The sequence below is a fragment of the Trichosurus vulpecula genome, chromosome 5, assembly GCF_011100635.1.
Source record: "Trichosurus vulpecula isolate mTriVul1 chromosome 5, mTriVul1.pri, whole genome shotgun sequence".
Lineage (NCBI taxonomy): Eukaryota > Metazoa > Chordata > Mammalia > Diprotodontia > Phalangeridae > Trichosurus > Trichosurus vulpecula.
This window is the reverse complement of record NC_050577.1, coordinates 228052268-228075814: the sequence shown is the minus strand read 5'-3', so window position 1 is coordinate 228075814 and position 23547 is coordinate 228052268. Positions and strand designations below refer to the sequence as shown.

The following is a 23547-nucleotide window of genomic DNA, read 5'->3' as shown; positions in this document are numbered from 1 at the left end:
TTCATAATTATGTTCATATAGGAACCGGGTTTGTCTTGGCAGGTAGACTTCCAAATATTTTATAGTGTCTACAGTAACTTTAAATGGAATTTTTCTTTCTATCTCTTGCTGTTGGGCTTTGTTAGTAATGTGTAGGAATGCTGAGCATTTACGTGTTTCTCTTTTTACATCCTGAAACTTTGCTAAACTTATTTATTATTTCAAGTAGGTTTTTTTTTTACTTGATTCTCTAGGATTCTCTAAGTAAATCATCATATTGTCTCCAAAAAGTGATAATTTAGGTTTTCCTTTGCCTATTTTAATTCCTTCAATGTCTTTTTCTTCTCTTATTGCTACAACTCACATTTCTAGTACCAGATTGAATAATAGTGGTGATAATGGACATCCTTGTTTCACCTCTGATCATATTGGGAATGCATCTAGCTTTTCCCCATTACAAATAATGCTTGTTGATGGTTTTAGGTAGATGCTATTTATAATTTTAAGGAAGGCTTCATTTATTCCTATGCTTTCCAGTATTTTTAATAGGAATGGATATTGTATTTTGTCAAAGGCTTTTTCTGCATCTATTGAGATGATCATATGGTTTCTGCTAGTTTTGTTCTTGATATGATCAATTATTCTGATAGTTTTCCTAATATTGAACCAGCCTTGCATTGCTGGAATAAATCCCACCTAGTCGTAGTGTATTATTCTCCTGATAAGCTGGTGCAATCTTTTTGCTAATATTTTATTTAAAATTTTTTGCATCAATATTCATTAGGGAAAGTGATCTATAATTTTCTTTCTCTGTTTTGACTCTTCCTGGTTTAGGTGTTATTACCATATTTGTGTCATAAAAAGAATTTGGTAGGACTCCTTCACCAATTTTCCCAAATAGTCTATAAAATATAGGAATTAGTTGTTCTTTAAATATGTGATAGAATTCACATGTAAAACCATCTGGCCCTGGAGACTTTTTCCTAGGTAGTTCATTGATGGTTTGTTCAATTTCTTTTTCTGAGATGGGGATATTTAGGTCTTTTACTTCCTCTTCTGTTAACCTGGACAATTTATATTTTTGTAACTATTCATCCACACCCCTAAGGTTGTCAAATTTATGGGCATAAAATTGGATAAAATAATTCCTAATTATTGTTTTAATTTCCTCTTCATTTGGAGGTAAATTCACCATTTTCATTTTTCATATTGATAATATGGTTTTCTTTCTTTTTTAAATCAAATTGAACAAAAGTTTATCAATTTTATTGTTTTTTTTTCATAAAACCAGCTCCTGGTTTTATTTATTAATTTAATAGTTTTCTTGATTTCAATTTTATTAATTTCTAATTTGATTTTCAGTATTTCTAATTTGGTATTTAATTGGGGATTTTCAATTTGTTCATTTTCTAGCTTTTTCAGTTGCATGCCCAATTCATTGATTTCCTTTTTCTCTATTTTATTCATGTAAGCATTTAGAGATATAAAACTTCCCCTAACAGCTCCTTTTGCTGCATCCCATGTGTTGTGTTATGTTGTCTCATTATTGTCATTCTCTTGAATTAAGTTATTAATTGTTTCTATGATTTGTTCTTTGGCCCACTCATTTTTTAGAATTAGATTATTTAGGTTCCAACTAATTTTTAGCTAATTTTTCCATGGTCCTTTAAAACAAATAATTTTTATTGCATCATGATCTGAAAAGGATGCTTTGATAACTTCTGCCATTCTGCACTGGATTGTGAGGTTTTTATGCCCTAGTACATGGTCAATTTTTGAGTATGTGTCATGTACCACTGAGGAAAAAAAAGTATATTCCTTTTTATCCCCATTCAGTTTTCTCCAGAGGTCTATCATATCTGCCTTTTCCAAAATTCTATTCACCTCCTTATTCACCTCACTTCTTTCTTGTTTATTTTCAGGTTAGATTTATGCAGTTCAGAGAGGTGGAGGTTGAGGTCTACCATTATTATAGTTTTGCTGTCGATTTCTTCCTGTAACTCCCTTAACTTCTCCTCTAAGAATTTACATGCTATGCCACTTGGTGCATATATGTTAAATAATGATATTGCTTCAATGTTTATGGTGCCTTTTAGCAGTATGTACTGTCCTTCCTTATCTCTTTTAATTAGATGTATCTTTGCTTTTGCTATGTCTGAGATTAGGATTACTACCCCTGCTTTTTTTTTTTTTTTACTTTAGCTGAAGCACAATATATTCTACTCCATCCTTTTACCTTTACCCTGTGTGTATCCCCCTCTTTCAAATGTGTTTCTTGTGAAAAGCATATTGTAGGGTTATGGTTTTTAATCCATTCTGCTATCTGCTTCCTTTTCATGGGAGAGTTCATCCCATTCACATTCAAAGTTATCACTACTATCTGTGTCTTTTTCTCCACCATATTTCCCCGTTTATGCTTTATTTTTCCCTTCTCCCTTCCAATCCTCAATAGAATTTTGCTTTTGACCACTGCCTTCCTCATTTTAACCTCCCTCTTGATTCCCCTCCCTTATTTTACCCTTTTTCCCCTTGCTACTTCTTTCCTCCCTTCTGATGACTCCCCTCTTTTCTTTCCCCTTTCCCCTCCTACTGCTTGTAGGACAAGTTTGATTTCTATACTTATCAGAGTACGTTATTTTCTTCTTGAACCAAATCCAATGAGAGTAAAGCTTAAAAACTGCTCTTCTCCCTCCCTTCTTTTCCTCTACTATAATATTTTTTGTGCCTCTTCATGTGATATAATTTATCCCTTTTCTACTACCTCGTCACATATTCTCCCAGAATCATCCCTTTATATCATCTCTTAATTATATTTTTATCGTTATATCAGTTATTTTATACTGACACCCACAGTCTATGTAAATCCCTATCAATTGTCATAACTGTACTATTCTCAAGATTAACATATACATAAAGCATATATAAAACAAAGTACTCCCTTATGAGGATGTAACTAATTAGCCTTATTAACTAGGGTTTTTTTCCTATTTACCTTTTCATGTCTCTCTTGAGTTTTGTATTTGAAGATCAAATTTTCCATTGAGCTCTGGCCTTTTCATCAGGAAGGTGTGGAATTCCCTTATTTCATTGAATGTCTATCTCCTTGCCTGAAAAATTATGCTCAATTTTGCTGGATAGTTGATCCTTGGTTGTAGTCCAGGCTGTTTTGCCCTTTGGAATATCATATTCCAATTTCTCTTGTCATTTAACATAGAAGCTGAAAGATCCTGCTTGGTCCTGACTGTAGTTCTGTGATATTTGAATTGTTTCTTTCTAGCTGTTTGCAGTATTTTCTCTTTGACCTGGTATTTCTGGAATTTGGCTATAATATTTCTTGGAATTTTCAATTTCATATCCCTTTCAGGGGTTGATTGGTGATTCTTTTGATGATAATTTTACCCTCTTGTTTCAGAACCTTGGGGAAGCTTTTTTTAAGGATTTCTTGGAAGATACTGTCCAGGCTCTTTTTTTTTTTTATCATAGCTTTCAGGTAGACCAATAATTCTTACATTGTCTCTCCTGGATCTGTTTTCCAGGTCAGTTGTTTTTCCAATCAGATATTTCATGTTTTCTTCTATTTTTTTCATTCTTTAGATTTTTCTTGATGGATTCTTGATGTCTCATAGAATCATTAGCTTCTACTTGACCAATTCTAATTTTTAATGTATTGTTTTCTTCCTTTAGCTTCTCAATCTCCTTTACCATTTGGTTGATTTTACTTTTCAATGAGACATTTTCTTCATTTATATTCTGATTCTCCTTAACCATTTTGCCAATTTTACTTTTTTTTAAAAAATTGTTTTCATCAATGAATTTTTTTTCCATTCCATTTTTTTTTACCTCCCTAATTTGGTTTATAAAGTCCTCCTTGAGTTCATCCAGGAATGTATTTTGGTCTGGAGACCAGCTCACTTTCCCTTTTGAGGTTTCAGATGTGGGTGTAGCTTTCATGCTGTCCTTTTATGAATTGGTAATTTGATCTTCCCTGTCTCCATAATATGAATCAATGGTCTTTGAAAGCTTCTTAATGTTCTTTTTCATGGTGTTTTTTTTACTCCTGGTTTCTAAAATGAACCTCTGCTTCTGGGGCTAAGGGGGGCTCTGTCCCAAGTTTCTTGTGTTGGGATCTAGCTTTATGTGCTATGGCATCTGGTTTCTTGAGGTGTGGGGGAGGGGTGGTCCAGGTGCTGGGAGTCTCCTCTTCCCCAGGACTGCTCTATAGCATGGATGGTCTCAGCTGTTGCCTGTGCTGGTGTCTGCCACTTCCCCTGGCTGTGCCAAGGCACTTTTGAGGTCCTGGCATTGATATTTGTTAGCTCCACCCCCTGGGGCTCAGTTACTCTTATTGTTCTGCTAAAGTGAGAGCTGCTGGGACAAGTCTCTTCCTGCACCAGTTTCCTTCTGCCACCAGAAGAAGGGCCCTCTCCCCAACTTCTCTCACTACTGAAGCCCTGCTTCTGGCTCCTCTGTTTCTCCTGAGGTAGTATTCTCTGGGTTTATTCAAGGGAGTGATGAGAGGCTATTCTACCTGGCCATGATGGCTCCCGGAATTTCAAGAAGACCAGTTTCAAACCTTTGGACTGTGGTTTGGATGGCTCCGGGTTAGCTGCTTCTGCAGCCACAGGTTCTCCGTTGGTTTCTCCCATAGCTCTGACAGACTCCCATCCTGGGCTGAGAGGCCTGGGGCTTGATCGCAGCCATAGCCAGTACTTCTGCCCTGGGCCTGTTCCTGCTCATGCGTTTCTTTCACCCAATGCTCTTCCAGATATATCTGACAGAATTTTTGAGAGAGTTCCAGTAGTTCCTTCCTTTCACAGCACCATCTTGGCTCTGCCAGCAATAAAAACCTTTTCGAATGGTATATGATCACTCCCTTTTCCATAGTTCTTTAAAAAATTACTGCTTTTGTGAAGGACACACCTTGAACCCACACAGAGCCATTATACCTTCATTTGCACCAATTAATACTGAATAAAGTTGAAATGGAGTCTGAGAGACCCTGGAGTACTGGATTGAACAGGTTCTCTCCTGTGTTTTGTAGGTTGGAAGAGTTTGGGGCTTAAGAAGTAAATACTGAAGTTGGAACTCTAATGCTGTGCTACATAGTTCATATAAGATGGGGGATAGCTGAAGAAGCTGTGGCATAGGATTGTGTTGGAATCTGTACTATATGAAATTATGAGCTCAATGATTTTAGAAAAACATGAAAAGATTTGCACAAAATAATGAAGAGCAAAATGAGAAGAACCAAGAGAACACTGTATACAGCAACAGCGATATTGTTATAAAAAGAATGAGCAAATATGTTTTTTGACTATTATAAATATACAAATTAAAAATAAAGGACATATGAAGAAAGACACTATCTGTATCCAGAAAAAGAACTGATAAATAGAAAAATGTATAGAATAATCACATATGTTCATACATACATACATATACATACATATACATATCTATTTATGTCGAATGGTAACCATCTCTATGGCCAGGAGGGTGGGGTTACATGATAATTTTGAACATTTGAAAGGAACATAAAGTTGTACATAGTAGATTTGCAGTTTCATGTGAAATCATCTTTTTTTGTACTGTAGTATGTTATGGAAATGCTTGCTTTATTCCATAAATTAAAAATACTTTTTTTAAAAAAGAAAAAAATAGTCAAATCTACTGTGAGAGAAAACTCTGAAGGGAATGGATCTAAAACCAATATCATTCAACAACTTTAAAGTCCTTACAAATAAAGGTCACTACTCTTATGGATGAAATATAAAAAATAACAGTTGTTTTCCAAACCATGTTATCATTGCCTAATAAAATGTAATCTCCTTGAGGGCAGGGGCTATTTTTTTTGCATTTTTACTTTAGCAAAGTACTTTAAATAAATTGGTCTTGTTGAATTTAAGGGAAATGAAAAAAAAATAAGAGTATGGAGTCATATTCAGATCTGGAAGTGTAAGGGCAAGCAAAATGGAACTTTTTGCTTCGTTTTTCTTTTGGAGTGTTTCTCAGCACTAAGACAATCAAGTGCCTTTGTCTTGTCTTTGCCTGAGTCTTCTCTTTGTTTGAATCAATAGTCTTTGATTGAATCAAGAATTTTTGATGACCCGCTTAAGTCAGAAGAAACCTAAGTTACATGAGTTTAAGTCACATGTTTGTGATGCCCTCTGCCCTGAAGAAGTGTGTATATACTTGGAGGTTATCATTTTACTTTGGGGCTCACTAATTGGAAGAGTGTTCATGTGATTTGGCCAGACAAGACTCTGGGTATCCATTAAGGAGCCTCCCCCCCCCACCCCAGCTTTGAAAGCCTAAATGTTAGTGCTTCTCTCTTTGGTAACTATGTATGTATTTCTATGGACAGACAATTAGAAGTACTGTCTGCTTATTTGTGTTATTTGCTCTGTTTATATAATTTCTGCTTGTAATGTTAACTTCACTCCAGGTTCCTGACTTTTTCCTCTAAACTAAGTGAATGATACATGTATGTTTAATTAGAGTGAGATTGTAAACTCCTTAAAGTTGCTTTCCTTAGAAAAGCAGATAAAAGAACTTGTGCTAGCAGCCCTCCTGTGTGCTGGTGTTATTGGCCTTACACTTCCACAGCAGCTGCAAGCATCATGGTTGTTACAGGAAAGGACTTATGAGGTCATATTATCCAGCTCCTTCATTTTACAGATAAAGAAATTAATCTCCTAAGAGATTAACTGACCTTTTAAAGCAAGCTCTTGAGCTTTGGACAAAGCATTCTGAGGTAGACCAACAGCATGATAGAGAATAGTAGGCTTTCTTTGGAACCAATGTGATCTGGATTCATGTCCCAACTCCGATACTATCTGTGTGACCCTAGGTAAGTTACTCACCTCTCAGTGCTTCTGGGTTACTCTCCAAGTTTAAGAGTTGCAAAAGATTTTTTTTTTTGCACCAATAGAGGAGATTGGATGGGAATTCCTTGTCTACTGCAACTCAATTCCAAGTCTAGCAAAATTAATTAAATTAAATTGAATTAAATTAAGAAAAATAAAAATCAAACAAAACAAACAAACAAACAAACAACTAAGGTAAATGATTCCATTTGCCAGAACAGTTGTGCAGCTGAATACAAGGCACATTGCTAGAAGGCAAGGGTTATAAAAACACTTCTCTCACTGATTTCTGAAGTGAGGGCAAATGATTTATCATTGTCACTGGGTGCTAAACCTGTGCTATGCAAATCTCCCTCTGGCTATGAATCTTTTCAAGCACATTTCATGAGCTATTTACTAAGCCAGTGGACTAATTGCAATTGAACTCCCCTGGTTTTAACCTTGGTGCAGCTTTCCAGTAGAGAAAGAAACAGGGAAGAATCAAACATTTATTAAGCACCTATTTTAAACCAGATGGCTTTCTAAAAAAGAGTTATAATCCTACCACAGAGATCTTTGGGAAGAAGACAGAAATTAAAAAAAAAAACTTTAAAACAGACATCATGGCCACAACACCTCAAAGCCAACTTAAAGTACATGTTATCATATTAAATTCTGATTGTACCAAGAATTAAATACAAAGAGTTCCTACTAAGATGCATATTTTCAAGATGATCTGGTTTTATCATGTGCATGGTAAAGCATTTGTTTCTCACTGTAATTATTTTGTTATTATCACAGTGGCACTTTACAAATATGATCTCATTTAGTCCTCACAACAATCCTAGGAGATGATTAATAGTAATAATAGTAGGTAATATTTATATAACACTTACTCTATGACACAAACCTTATTTCATTTGATCTTCACAACAACTTTGGGAGGAAGGTGCTATTATTATCGCCATTTTACAGTAGAGGAAACTGAGTCAGACAGAGGTCAAGTGACTTGTCCAAAGTCTTGTTTGATCTATAGGAGAGATTTATGCACAAATGTGGTCCAGATAAGCAGATGATTGTCAGAGACCTCCTGAGGCTGGTGTGAAGCAATTCTGGGATTTTGCAGTAGCACAGTTCACCCAGAGGGTGAGTGCAAAGGATTATTGTAGTTTCAAGCTCAGAGCAAAGCTACCTTGCTGGGCTTTAGCTCTGTAAAACAGAGTGTCTTGGCATGGGAATCCAGACCATCTCATTAGTAATTTTCTGAGGCTTTATTTGAATTCGGTTCTTTCTGATTCTAGGTCCCACACTCTGTCTACTGTGCCACCTAGATGAGAACTTGTGGTTAGCAAACATAATTCCCTCTGTGTTCCCCTGGCTTTTACTTCAGTCCAGCCATGTATTCCCTTGTTCATGTTGGATTTGAACTATGGCTGGAAGATCTAAGCATGTTTAGACTAGATGAGGGATGGTAGGGGTGGGAGGGAAGTAGGGGTAGGTACAGAGCAATCTTTCAGAGTCTGAAAGGCTTTCAAGTAAAGGAGAATTATATGTTACCCTTTTGACCTAAGTGGAAAGTATTAGAATCAATGAGTGGCCCCTCCAGAGAGATAGATTTAGGGTTATAATAAGGACCTTTTCCCTAATCATTAAAGTTACAAAATTATAAAACTCAATAAATCAATAAACACCTATTAAGTGCCTAGTATATGCCAGATACAGTGTTTGTCTCTAGGTATACAAAGACAAAAACCAAAACAATATATGTCCTAAAGAAGCTTACATTCTTTTGGGGAAGATGAGCATTCATACAAAAGGTATGAACTAGCAGGCAAGATTAGGAAGCACTCCATGTAGAAAGTTGTGCTTGATTTGAGCTTTGAAGGGAACTAGGGACTGTAAAAGGCAGAAGTGAGGAGGGACTGAATCTTGGGCATGAGAGAGAGTGCAGGAGGCATGGAGATGAGACAAAGTGCTAAGTCTGAGGCAAAAGAAGGCCTGTTTATCTGGACTGTAGAGTGTGTGGGAGGTGGCAGTATATAAAAAAAGCTGGAAACATAGGTTGGAGCTCAGTTGTAAAGAACTCTAAATGCCAAGCAAGAGTTTATAATGACTTTGCCAGATAGTTTAAAGGTTCCTTAGGGGCCATCTCTTCTAACTCAACTGCCCCCCTAATATATCCTCATCATCATTATCACCACCACCACCACCACCACCACCATCATCATCAGCTTCATCCATCATCTTCATTATTTTAAGTAACTAGTAGAAACTTTTAAAATTTCTTTCTGCTTCCCATACTTTCCCCATATAATTCATTCTTTTGTGCCCATGCTTGTGTTATCCATGTTAGAACATAAGCCCTGGAGGGAAGGATTGTTTTCTTCCTTCCTTCCTTTCTTTCTTGTTAGAATATGAACTCTTGCACATATGGCAAATCAAGATTAATCCCTTTCAGTGTCTGTCTGCTCAAGTAATAAATGTTAATATTATTGTATCCACAAAAGCATTTTAATAATGACCTTGAGTGTGTCTTCAAAATTAGTTCTTGTTCCAACAGTTTCCACTCAACACCCAGGGGCCACAGTTTTTAAAAGCTTGACTCTTCACACCCTTTTCCACAGGGTACTTAGCAAAATCTTAACAGTTATAAAGTTGGCAACAGTCATAGTTTTATAAATAAAAACTCTTCTCATGCTTCAGTTAATTTTAATAACCATAATTCATAATAAGTGCAATACAGTGTGAGAGTCTAATAATGTAGATTCATGGTCTCCTGCCTTAGAACATTAAAAGGCATGAGGTGGGGGGAGGGGTGAAATTACTAAAACTATTGCATAAACTTAAAAATGCACATATATGTAGAAGTGCATGCAGCTTCATCATTCATAAAGTTTTTGTTTCGCTGTTTGTTATTTATTCTAAAAATAATGTCTTCCATGACAGAGGTCATGGTGTAGCATAGAAAGGTCCAGGCTGGAAGTCATGGAGACTGGAGTTTCAAATGAATATAAGCACCATGAAGACAGTCAATGACTCATTTTTATTCTTGGTTCCCTGGAGCCTTCTTACTCTTAGGCTTCTAACAAACATTGGATTGATTGAAACATTTTGGCTGTATGCCTGATCTCTAGCAGTCCTCTAAATAGCAGAACAGCTGAAGTTCTATGTTGGTAGAGGGAGTTTTTTTTTTTCCCTAGAAGGTACCTCGACCTATGAAATTCCATGATTATATTGCCCACATACCACCCTAAGAAAATGGCTTGACTACCGGATTATGATCATGAGACCATAGAGCTAGATTTTGAAGGGATTGTGGAGGCATTAAAGTTTAACCTCATTTTACAGTTGAGGAAACTCAGGATAAAGGAGCTTAAATGTCTTGGTGGGGCCACACAGTTGATAAGAAAGAGAATTTGAACTCAGATCTTACAGACTCCAAGTCAACACTCTACCTTCTGACTCCATGTTTGTCCACTGGCTATGTTTGCAGACTTCTTTAGGTAAATAGTATCTGTCAGTATCTTACAAATGATGAGTTTTCCCCTTTTAGTAACTTTTCAGGAAACATACTACACTATGAATGCCCATTCTGACTTCCTTACACCAACTTGGAAAATTATTTGCTATTTCCTTCTAGCAGCCAAATCCTAGAATGTGCTATTTGAAACCCTGCAATAAGTTTTCATGAAGTTTATTGTTTATTATATATGTGGTTAATGATCACAAGCTTTTTTATGGTTGTTACCAGTCAGTAGTAGTAGTAGCAGTAGCAGTAGCAGTAGCAGCAGCAGTAGTAGTAGTAGTAGTAGTAGTAGTAGTAGTAGTAGTAGAAGTAGTAGTAGTCATATCATTATTAATAATAGCTAGTGTTCGTATAGTGCCTATCATTTGTAAAGTTCTTTAAATCTGTTTTCTCCTTTGATACCCACAACCATGTGAGGTAGATGCTAATACCATCCCCATTCTATAGGTGAGGAAACTGATGCTGAAGGTAGGTGAAAGACTTACCCAGCATCATCCAGTGTCTGCAGTAGGATCCAGGTCCGATGCCTTATCCACTGTATTGCCTTCCTGCCTTTTGTGAAATAACTGTTTTTGTTTGTTTCATTTCCTATATAATGGCACTAGACTGACTAAACCACATGACTTAATAATTACGCATCAATCTAACCAGAATTTCCTGAGAAAATCTTCCTTGTCATTAGATTATAGATATAAAATTAGAAGAACTTTTCAAGTTCATTAAGCCAAGAGACTAATTTTAAAATTGTAGAAACTAAGGTGCAGAAAGAATGTCATTTAGTGGAAGAAACCAGATTTTAACCCAAGACCTCTGACTTCAGATTCTTCTCTCTTTCCAAAACACTATTATCTGTTTATATTCTTGTTATCTCTTGCATCATGTGGTAACCAACTGATAAACAAGTGGATTAATCAACCAATAAATATTTATATTTACCTAGTATGTGCTAGGCATTGTGTTTGACACTGAAAATACAAAAACAAACTCTTAATGAATGTGCATTCTCTTTGTAGGGGAAAAACCCCTGTAAATGTATAAGATTGCATGGAATAAACCCAAGGCAGTTCAGGGAGAGAGAGCATTAGCAGTTAAGAAGAGCTTTCACAGATCTACTCCCCACCCAGTTTAATCTTAATTACTCTCTAAATTTTGCTGACTCAAGTTGATGTGGATGATATGGAGATTCTCTTTTCCCATGTGGAAACCAGTAGTTGTACTTAGATAAATATTGTCTGTTAAGTCTCTTTCTTCATTGCTTATTTACCGGCAGTACTGTGTGTGAGAAACCACTAAGATCCAAAGCTGTCCACAGATGCAGGACTAAACATGTAGGCTTTTTGTCTCCTCCAGGATCCATTCTTGCCATGCTTCCACATTTCAAGATATAATTTTACTCTTCTGGGTTCCTATATATAGTCTACCAGTGGTAGTTTTCTTACTAACATTAAGGGATCATTTTATAAACACACACACATGTGTATATGTTTGTGTGTGTGTGTGTGTGTATGTTTTATATGTATGTATACACATACACAATGTACATATATACATACACATGCATATATATTTACAAATATACATCACTTAAATATATATATGTATATATATATATATAGTCACACTAATATGTGTGCATGTATATACATGCTTTTCACATAACTTATGTAGAGTCATAGAGCCAGTATGTAGCTAAAGCAGGATTTAAGGGCAGTTCTTCCCAGATCCCTTTGGCAGTATAGTGAAATCTGATGGAGACCTTAAATAATTAAAGGAAATGCTAAATTTTACCTAGAAGTCAGTGAAAATAAAGATTATTTTTTCCCATTCAAGCTTATGGACCTCCTAATATTTATCCATGGACCCACCCCCCAACCCCTGATCTGGAAATTAAAGTGACCTCAAAAGTCATCTAGTTAGGTAGTTAATCATTTAATAAGCATTAATTAAGTGCTTATATGCCAGGCACTCTGGTGGAGATAGAAAGAAAAGCAAAAAAAAAATATCCCACACCTTCAAGGACCTACCAAAATAATAGGGGAGATGATTTTTATTTTATGATCTTATGTATACAGAGATAAATAAAATGTAAATGGAAGGCAATCTCATGGGAGAGATTACTAGCAGTCCAACCCTATCATTTTACAAATGTGGAAACTGAGGCCCAAAGATTTTTAAGTTACTTTCCCAGGGTCTTACTCAGCTAGTAATAATCAGGAACAGAATTGTAACTAGGCTTCTCAGCCCCCAGAATCAATGTCCTTTCATTGTACCATGAGAAATATATAATTATAAACTCTATGGATTAAAAGAAATGTAAAACTCCTCATTTTTATTCTTGGGGTGAATACCTGGATACAAAGGATTGCAAAACCTTAAAGCATTTCTTTCTCAGGCTTGTGAAGATAATAGAAAACAGCAGAAGAAAGCACTCCTTCCTTTCTCTCTTAATTTTGCACATTGCTGTACATTTAACAGAACCTAGGTGACCCATATTCAGTGCTGTCTGGCTGTATCAGATGATGTATTTCTGGAGCTATGTCGATGGAAGGTGAGACTTTCTTTTTCCCACAACTATAAATGTCTGAATTATTGTTGGCAAGAGATGAAGTAATTTTAAACAATAAGGAGAGATAATTTCAATGTCAGGGAACCAAGAAAGAAAAATGGTGAATTTTACTTAGTGTATTAAGAGGATCTCAGGATAATGATTGGAAGCTTTCTTTATAGTCTCCTGAGTATAACTATTTTAAACTTGTGAAAATTTTCTGAAGCAGAAAGAAACTTTTGCAAGGTCAGTAAAGAGATCTCCAGAAAACCAATATCACAAAAAAATTAGAATAAGCATGTCTGACCCAAAGCTATCTTTTCCCTACTGAGAAACAACTGACTATTTTTTTAATTGAAGATTGGAATTATACCTTTAAGTAATGTTAAAAAAAACCTGGTTAACTTTTTTCTCTTCATTTAATTTATTGCGACTAGCTACTTGAAAATGCCTAATCTCTTTAAAAACTTAGTTTGTGTCACCTTCTACACAAAGGCTTTTGAACACTTTCCCAGCTACTAGTGTACTTTATTTACCTTTTGAAATATTTTGTATGTACATAATGTAATACAGTACAATATAGTATAAATGTACATATTTCTAAACATCTAATATACATGTGACAAATTTATACTATGTTAAATTATTGTATTATATCATATTAGTTATATTCTGCTTCCCCTGATCAAATGTAAACTCCCCAAGAGTAAACCTCATTTATTTTTTGTCTTTATGTCCCTAGTACCTATACCATGGGCTAGCACAAAATAAGCCCTTAATAAATGCATACTGATTGATTTAAGGAGGATTTAACACATTTGTTAGGCATTGTGTACAGAATATTGTTTTAGGGGTTTAGGATGTAGTTTAGAGAAATGAGGGTAAAATGTAAGTTCCTTCAGGACAAAAGTTATTTCATTTTTCTTGGTTGTATCACCTGCAACTAGGATTTATTTGGCGCTTAATAAATGTTTATTAAGTTACATTAGATTGGAGTGGAGAAGAATGAACTGAGAATAGAAAAGAGAAGAAAGTACAGGAAACTCTTAAACTTGTGGAAGTTGGTCTAATAGAAGATACAAATAGAAATATCTTAGAACATCATAAATATCTCAGAGATTTGGAAAACTATTTTCTCAGAGAGATCAAGAGAAAGAGTCATTTCAAAAAATATGTAAAGGCACCATTGAGAAAGTGGCATTCAGGTTGGGCTTTAAAGGATGGATGGTACTATAACAAAGAGAGAGACTGGGGACAGGAGTATATGGATTGCTTTATTCTTTTTACTTGTACTCCTAGTGCCTAGGACAGCACCTGACACAAAACAAGTATTTAATAAATGATCATTGATTGACTAGTTCCAGGCATAAGAAACAGAATGATCTAAGGCACAGAGGTGAAAGAGAATGAGTGTTCCTTAAGCTGTTGAAGAATTGAAGTTTAGAATCAGACCCCAAAAGGGGCCTAAAATAATAGCTGGATGTATGAAAAACTGTAAAATAGATTCCACTGTGAAAAAAGAATAATGATGAAATAGTTACAGAGTTTTTGTCTTTGATAGAATTACAGAGACTGAACCCCTAATATCATTGATGTATGAGAATCCTGGGCAAGGACTGTGCAGTTTCACTAATTTTTTTTCTCTTTTTCTCCTCTTCTTTTCAATATTAGGAAAACTATCAGCACAATTAACCATATCAATAACAAAAATCATGCAATTATATCTTTTTTTTCAAAAATAAACCTTTAAAAATACAACACCCATTCCTATTAAAAGCATTAGAAATTATAGGAATAAATGGAGCCTTTCTTAAAATGATAAGTAGTATCTATCTAAAACCAAGAACAAGCATTATCTGTAATGGGGATAAACTTGAAGCCTATACAATAAGATCATAGTTGAAGAAAGGGTGTCTACTATCACTACTATTATTCAATATTATACTAGAAATGCTGGCTATAGTAATAAAACAAGAAAAAGAAATTGAAGTAATACAAATAGACAACGAAAAAATAAACCTATCACTCTTTACAGATGATACGATGGTGTACTTAGAGAACCCTGGAAAATCAACTAAAAACAAGATGAAGCAATGAACAATTTCAGTACAGTTGCAGGATATAAAATAAACTGAAATAAAATATCAGCATTTCTATATACTACTAACAAAACCCAGGGAGAAGAAAAAGAAGGAGAAATTCCATTTAAAATGCCTGCAAACTGTTGGTGGAGTTTTAAACAGATACAACCATTCTAGGGAACAATTTGGAACTATGTCCAAGGTGCAATCAAACTGTGCATACCCTTTGATTTAGCACTAGCACTATTAGATCCATATCCCAAAGAGATCACAAAAAGGCGAAAGGACCCACATGTACAAATATATTCATAGCAGCTCTTTTTTGTGGTGGCAAGGAATTGGAAATTGAGGAGACGCCAATCAATTGGGGAATGGCTGAACAAGTTGTGGTATCTGAATGGAATGGAATGCTATTTTGCTACAAGGAATGATGAATAGGCAGATTTCAGGAAAAAAAAAACAACCTGGAAAGACTTACTTGAACTGATGCAAAGAGAAGCAACAGAACCAGAAGAATATTCTACACGGTAACAGCTACATTGTACGATGATCAACTATGATTGACTTAGCTCTTTTTAGCAATATATCCAAGACAATGCCAAAGCAGTCATGATGGAAAATGTTATTGATATCCAGAGAAAGAACTTTGGTGTCTGAAAGCAGATAAAAGCATCCATTTTCATTTTTTGTAATTTTTTTCCTTTTACAGACTATTTTTTTGGTAATAAAGTGTTTCTTCTTTCACAAAGTGACTAATATGGAAATAGGTTATATATGACTGCACATATATAACCTATATCAAATTGATTACCATCTTGTTGTTTGTCCTTCATTCTTGAAGAGGACCATGACGTCAGGAAGGTGATGCTATGACTCACAAGTGAATTGGATTTAAATGAGGGAGGGCTGTACAAAGTCACTGGCCTTACTTTCTCCTCTGGATCCATCTGTGTCCAGTGGCAAGATATAGTTCAGGCCTGGAGATGGCCACCTAGGGGACAGAGGAGAAAAGAAAGGGAGGCACTAAAATTTTTATTTAAAGAATCCACGTTAAAGATAGTCTTTATATGTAATTGGAAAATACTATTAAAAATAAAATGAAATGATTTCAGAAAACATAAACTACTTAGGAGTCTAAATGCCAAGAAAAACCCAGGAATTATATAAACATGATTATAAAAACTCTTTTCACACAAATAGAGATATTAAACAACTGGAAAACATTAATTGCTCAAGGGTTGGCCAAGCCAATATAATAAAAATGACAATTCTGTGTAAGTTAATTGACTTATTCAGTGCCATTACAATTAAACTGCCAAAGAATTATTTTATAGAGTTTGGAAAAAATAATAAAATTAATCTGGAAGGACAAAAAGTCAAGAATATCAATGAAATTGATTAAAAAACATGAAAGAAGGCAATTTAGCAGTTCTGGTTTTCAAACTAGATTAGAAAGTGGTAATCATCAAAGTATTCTGATATGAGTTAAGAAATAGAATAGTGGCTCAGTTTGACAGAAAGTAGTCATAGATAAATATCTCATAATACATTACCAAGATAAGGTCAAAATGGATAACTGATTTAGACATAAATTGTAACAAAGTAAGTAAATTCAGGGAGCATAGAAAAAACAGACCTGTCAGCTTTATTGACAACTAGAGTCTATGACCAAAAAAGAGAAAGGGAAGATCAGTGAAAGTAAAATAAATTATTTTGATTACTTGAAATTAAAAAGCTTTTGTACAAACAAAACAAATGCAGCCAAAATTAGAAAGAAAACCAGAAACTGGGGGAAATTTTAAAAGGATATGTCTCTGATGATGCCTCATTTCTCAACTATATATGGAATTTAGAAGAAATTATAAAAATAAGGGCAATTCTTCAGTTGATCAATGGTTAAAGGATATGAACTGTTAATTTTCAGAAGAAAAATCAATTCACATTAAAAAAAGTTCTAAAACACCACTTATTAGAGAAACACAAATTAAAATACTGTGAGATACCACTTCCCACATATCAGATTGGGTGATATGACAGTAAAATAAAATGACAATGCTGGAGGGGATTTGGAAAAAAATGGGACACTATGCACTATTATGACTGTTGAAGAGTCAAATACAACTGAAACGACTGAACAATAATAAATGCACTATAGGTGGGATTAGAAACTAGTCCAATCATTCTGGAAAATAATTTGGAGCTACACCCAAAGAGCTACAAAGCTGTGTATATCTTTTGGCCCAGCAATATCTCTCCTAGGTCAAAGTGGTCAAAGCAAAGAGAAAAGGACCTACTTATACAAAGGTATAGCAGATTTTTTTATGGTGGCAAAGAATGAGAAATTGAGGGGACGCCCATCAGTTAGGGAATGACTAAAAAAGCTATAGTATATGATTGTGATGCGATATTATTGTGCTATAAAAAATGACAAGGAGGATGACTTCAGGAAAAATTTCTGGAAAGACTTACATGAACCAACACCAAGTGAAGAGAACAGAACCAGGAGAGCATTGTATACAGTAACAGCAATATTACATGATGAAGAACTGTGAATGACTTAGCTATTCTCAGCAGTACAATGACCCAAAACAATCCCAAAGGACTAATGATGAAATATCCTATCTGCCTTCTAAGAAAGAATTGATATTGTTTGAATATAGATTGAAGCATGTTATTTTTCAGTTTCTTTCATTCTTTGTCTTTCATTTGAGTCTTCTAATAAAAATGACTAATATGGAAATATTTTAAATGATTGCCCAAATATAACCTATATCTGATTGCTTACCATTTCAGGGAGGGGGCAGAGGAGGGAGGGAGGGATATAATTTGGAACACAAAATTAAAAAAAATGTTTAAAATCATTTTAGCATGTAATTTGGGGAAAAATAAAATATAGTAAATTTTTTTATCCAACAGAGTGCCCTTTTGGGTCCACTTTCTCTATTTCTTTGATTAAAGTGAGCTGAGTTAAAAGATTTTTTTATACATTTACACTGCAACCTTCTTTTTTCCTGATTCTATAATTTGTCTACTTAGGGAATAGAACTTACATATTCACATTAGTTGCCCTAGTTTCCATGAAGTAAAATAACTATACAATAAAAATTTACCTTCGTTGAATCATTTGAAGTTATTTTATTATGGTTTTTAAATTTGTGCATGTGTGTGTGCGTGCGTGCGTGTGTGTGTGTGTGTGTGTGTGTGTGTGTGTGTCTTTTCTTTTCCCCCTACAATTTAATCCAACCAATCAGGAACTCAAATAGAGCCATTTCAGGAAATTCAATTCATCTATAGTCCCTACGCTGTAATTAATTAAACATATTTTTTTAAGTCACTCATTGGAAATTACTTGTAGTTTTGAAATTTTGTTAAATATTTGGAAATATGTGAATGGTGTAACATCATGTAACCAGTTTCCTAGAAAAAAGAGAATAGATGATAACTGAATCAAAATGTTATAACAGTCTTTTACTTTCCAGAGCTATTCTCTCAACTGTCTCTCTCAAACATTGGATAGTGTCATCATTGAACAATTAAATTACCTTCGTAAGAGTGAGTCTCAAGTATTTTTTAAATGAGGTTTTAATGAATGAACCTAGAGGGCTTACTTGGTTCTCTTTGGAATATAAAAAAATAAAACATTATTCTCTTATGCTCTTCATGAATGTTATTAATTTACTTGAAAGTTGAGGATAACTTCACATGAACACTTCTCAGAAAGTTACAAATGGCCTCAAAGGAGGTCAGGTACTTTTACTTAAGAAAAGAAGTAAAGTTCTACTATCACCCTCCTGGATCCTCTTCTAAATTGTGAAGATGGGTGACTTTTTATTTTCCTTTCAGTAGGCGAAAGGGGTATATCTTGATCTAGCAAAAATTTTCATGACTATAGAATTGTTTGCATTAGGGGTATTTTTATTCATTCATTGATAACATTTCTCTTCTTCATGTCTTTTCACTGGTTGGACTGAGTACCTAGAACTCAATTTCTCCTGACCTCCTTTCCTGTAATCCATTCTTTTCCTTCAAAATTCAATTCATGCATCACCTTTAAATCCATGGTCTCTTCATCCCTCCCACCATCATTATCTTGTATTTATCTTGTATAGATTTATAAGCACAGAGCCTGTGTCCCACAGTAGATTCAAAGTTTTTTGTGGATGGGGATTAGAAGGAAGGATGGAAATAAGAAGTTATTAACCACCTACTGTGTGTAAATCACTGTACTAGTGCTTTACAAATGTTATATCATTTGGTCCTCACAATAGCTTTATAAAGTGCCAGTATTATTCCCAATTTACAGATGTGGAAACTGAGGTACACAATGTTTAAGTTATTTGCTTAGGGTCACACAGCTAGTAAATATCTGTAACAGGATTTGAATTCAAGTCTTCCTGACTTAGGGCCAAGCACTCTAGGCTCTGAGCCACCTGGCTGCCTAGACTGTTTCATGCTTGTTTTTTAGTATCCAGTGCTTAGCCCAGTAGATGGCACTTGATAGGTGTGTAATGAATATTAAATGACACATGATGTCTATAAAAGATGATGGTAACAAACTAAGCATTAGAGAAGTGGTATAGAGAATAGGTTAGGATAGTTAACACACTAGATGGCAGAGTGAGAATTCAAAGAGATCTTATTGAATGAAAGTACTGGGAATGAATTTGATAAACTATAATTAAGTAGGAATAAATAGAAAGTCTTACATGGGTCCAAAATTCAATTTCTCAGGTTCAAAAATGGAAAGACATGTTTTGATACCAGTCTGTGTAAAAAGGATGTGGGGATTTTGGTGGACTATCAACTCAGTTTGGGTCATTAGGGTGTATCATAGCAAATAGGACCATGCACATCCTCAAGAGAGGCATACTTTGCAATGATCCTTTTGTACTCTCTCTGGGTCAGACCATTGCTGGAGTATTGCATTCAGTTCTGAGGAATAGACCTTACAAACAACAGAGACATTGTGTTGTGAGAAATGATGAGGAGGTAGATTTCAAACCTCGAAAGACTTAGATGAACTGACGCAAAGTGAAGTGAGCAAAACCAACAGAACATTGTGCACAGTGACAGCAACACTATGCAGAGATCAACTATAAATGCCTCAGCCATTCCCAGTAACACAGGGATCTAAGATAACTTCAAAAGACTAATGAGGAAAAATGCTATTCACATCCAGAGAAAGAGGTGAGGGAATCTGGCTGTAGGTGGAAGCATACCATTTTCTCTCTGTGTGTATGTGTGCGTGTATGTGTGTGTGAGTGATTATGTGTGTGTGTTTCTTTTGGTCTGTTTCACAACTCTTTCACAATATGATTAATATGGAAATGTTTTACATGATTGCACATACATAACCTACATCAAATTGTTTGCCATTTTAGGGAGGTGTCATAGGAGGAAGGGAGAGAGAAAATTTGGAATTTGAAACTTTAAATGAATGTTGAAATTTGTCTTTACATGTAATCAGAAAAAATAAAATACTGTTTAATAAAAAAGAGCAACCGTGATTAAGTATACAAAATATAAGAGCAGGCAGTCAGTCCTGTGAGGAGGTTTGACTACATTTCATATGAGGACCAGATGACAGAGATGGACATATTTAGCCTAGAGAAGAGAGGACTGAAGGAAAGCGTAGTGGTTATGTTCAAGTATTTAAATGGCTGTGATGTAGAAGAGAGATTGTAGTTATTTAGTTTGACCCTGAGGGCAGAACCAGGATCAATGGGAGGCAAATGTGATAGGCAAATTTAGGGCTTATGTAAGGAAAGGAGAAAAAAAGCAAAAGGAAAGAAAGAAAGAAAAATTCCTAATAAGAACCATCCAAACCTGAATGGAGGTCATAAGAGGTTCCCCCTCCTTGAAAATATTCAAAGATACAATAATGACCAGTCATTGAGTATGATTGGTGATTCCTTATGGGTATGGTAGCACTGAATAGCCCTAGATATACCTTCTAACTTTCATATTCTCTGATTATGTGAAGCACATAAGAAAAACAATCACAAAAGCATGATGCCAAAGGGGAGAGAGGACCAGCCTTGAAGTGAGGTAGACCCAGGGTCAAGTTTTGCTCCTGCTCTGGAGGCAGAGCTATGTATGACAACACGCACACCACTTTCTCAATATGCCCAGCAGTAACCTAAGGCCATAGGTTCCAGAGGAGTTGCTTATGTGTCATAAAAAAGGAGCTTCCCTGCCAGTTCTCCACAATCATGAAATCACAGGTCCATAAGTCATCTTCCTCATAACAACTGAATTTTTTATAGCTTTAAAATTCACAAATCACTATATATAGATACATATACATATGTATGTATACCTACTATATCCAAAGCATATATACATATATGTAATACATACACACACACACATAATCTTATCTGATTATAAATGTGTATAGGCCAAGCACTATGTGGGGATTTGAAATAAGAGAGATACTTATGGATTAAAATGATCAAGGAAGGCTTCCTGGAAAAGCTTCACCTTTTAATAGGCAGGATCGAGGGAGAGGAATGCATTCCAAGGGGAAATGAGCAGAGGTGGGACAGAAACTTACATGTACGGCTGACAGCAAGTAGTCCTGTTTAACTGATATCTGAAATTTATTTTACAAATTATTTTTACAAATTATTTTTTACAAATAATTTTACAAAATTATTTACAGATATCAGAAATTTATTCACTGTGCCATAGGAAATCACTGAAGTATTTTGAGCACGGCTGTGAGTGATCTTGGTACTCCATTATCGCCTGCCACCATTATGCACTGCCAGATTATCTTGATGTTTTGCTCTGACCCCTGATGTTGAACTTTCTTGTTAATAAGTACTCGGCCTTCTGGTTTTCCTACTAGAATGTCCTTTAGGTGACAGACATCTCTGCCTTATGATTTTGATACTTGGTCAACCCCAGTCTACTCAATTTCCAAATCAGCTAATCTCAGGGGAATACATCTACGGTTATTACTTGAGTTCATTATGATACATTTACTCCATTTTTGTTTTGTATAAGGAATTGTAGGGTATCATAACGATGTTATTTGATTTTATTTCTTTTTAAAAAAAATTCACATAATTTGCATGGGACAGGTCCCCATGGTGATAGCTTATGATTCTGATACATTTTTGAAGGACCACAATAATCATTCTACATCCACTTCACAGAGGCAGTGTATAATAGGAATAGAAAGGTGACCTTGAGAGTCAGGAAGATCTTCTTTAAAGTCCTGGTTCTGATATTTACTAACTGTTGTCCTAGAAGAGACACTTAGCCCCTATTCCCCAACCCCACATCCATCCCCCAGAAAACTCTCTAACACTGTATGATGCCAAGAAGTTGCTATTTTTCATGCAGTGTTGAATTATCTCACTGTAAATTCTCTATGCTGATAAAGTCACATTAAAAATAATAATAATCTACTTCATACAATCTGAAAGAGACCTCTGAGATCGTGAAGGCCAAACCTCTCTATTTATATATTTTAAAAAATCAAGGATGCTTTTCCTGATGGCAGACAAGATGGCGGAAGTGGAGCAGAAGAAGAAGCGAACCTTCCGGAAGTTCACCTACCGCGGCGTGGACCTGGATCAGCTGCTGGACATGTCCTACGAACAGCTCATGCAGTTGTACAGCGCTCGGCAGCGTCGGCGACTCAACAGGGGTCTGCGGCGCAAACAGCATTCCCTCCTGAAGCGTCTGAGGAAGGCCAAGAAGGAGGCGCCCCCCATGGAAAAGCCAGAGGTAGTAAAGACACACCTTCGAGACATGATCATCCTGCCTGAGATGGTGGGAAGTATGGTGGGCGTCTATAACGGCAAGACCTTCAATCAGGTAGAAATTAAGCCTGAGATGATCGGCCACTACCTGGGTGAATTCTCTATCACCTACAAGCCTGTGAAACATGGCCGGCCGGGTATTGGAGCCACTCACTCCTCACGTTTCATCCCTCTCAAGTAACCCGGATCCTAACAATAAAAACACAAAGGTTCTTAAAAAAAAAAAAAATCAAGGACCATTCAGGACAAGTGACTACTACAAGATAAGGCATTCAGTATATGACAGGCAAAACTTGAATCCAAATATTCCTAACTCCCAGGCCAGCTCTCTACCTGTTATACTATAGAGCTTCTCACGAAGTAGCTATTTCACAAAACCTTAAACCCAGTTCACTCTGAAGCTCATACATTGGACCACAATAGGTCCCTGCCCAAGACTCACTTAATGGCTGTATTTTGGGCCCACTTGGCTTAGAGTGAATGTCAACGGTCACTGTTTCTCTCTGGAATAGCAACCTTGAGGGTCTTCCCCTTCCAGCTTGATTTTTTTTCTTTTTTTCTAATTAGAGGGGTCATCCCTTGACACACTTTTAAAGAGGCCTATTCACTGAACGGGTGTTACCTCACTCTAAGTGAAGGCAAGAAAAGGCCTTAGCCTAAAAGGGCTAGGGTCTCCCATTGCATCCTGGGTCATCTCCAGTCATCCTGATGAATATCAGGCCACTGGACCCTGGCTCTAGAGGAGAAAGTGAGGCTGGTGACCTTGCACAGCCCTCCATCACTCAAATCAAAGTCA

At 35.7% G+C, this 23547-nt stretch overlaps 1 protein-coding gene across 1 annotated transcript; it reads left to right on the top strand.

Annotated features, from left to right (window-relative positions):
- Nucleotides 1-22470: 22470 nt before the first annotated feature.
- On the top strand, nt 22471-22980 carry LOC118851437 (40S ribosomal protein S15-like). Its single transcript, XM_036760890.1, has one exon. It carries the CDS (start codon nt 22471-22473, stop codon nt 22930-22932), a length of 462 nt encoding a protein of 153 aa, XP_036616785.1. The 3' UTR covers nt 22933-22980.
- Nucleotides 22981-23547: the final 567 nt, after the last annotated feature.

Excerpts from the sequence above, each read along its gene's own strand:
- LOC118851437 (XM_036760890.1), top strand. The coding sequence starts at position 22,471 with ATGCTTTTCCTGATGGCAGACAAGATGGCGGAAGTGGAGCAGAAGAAG.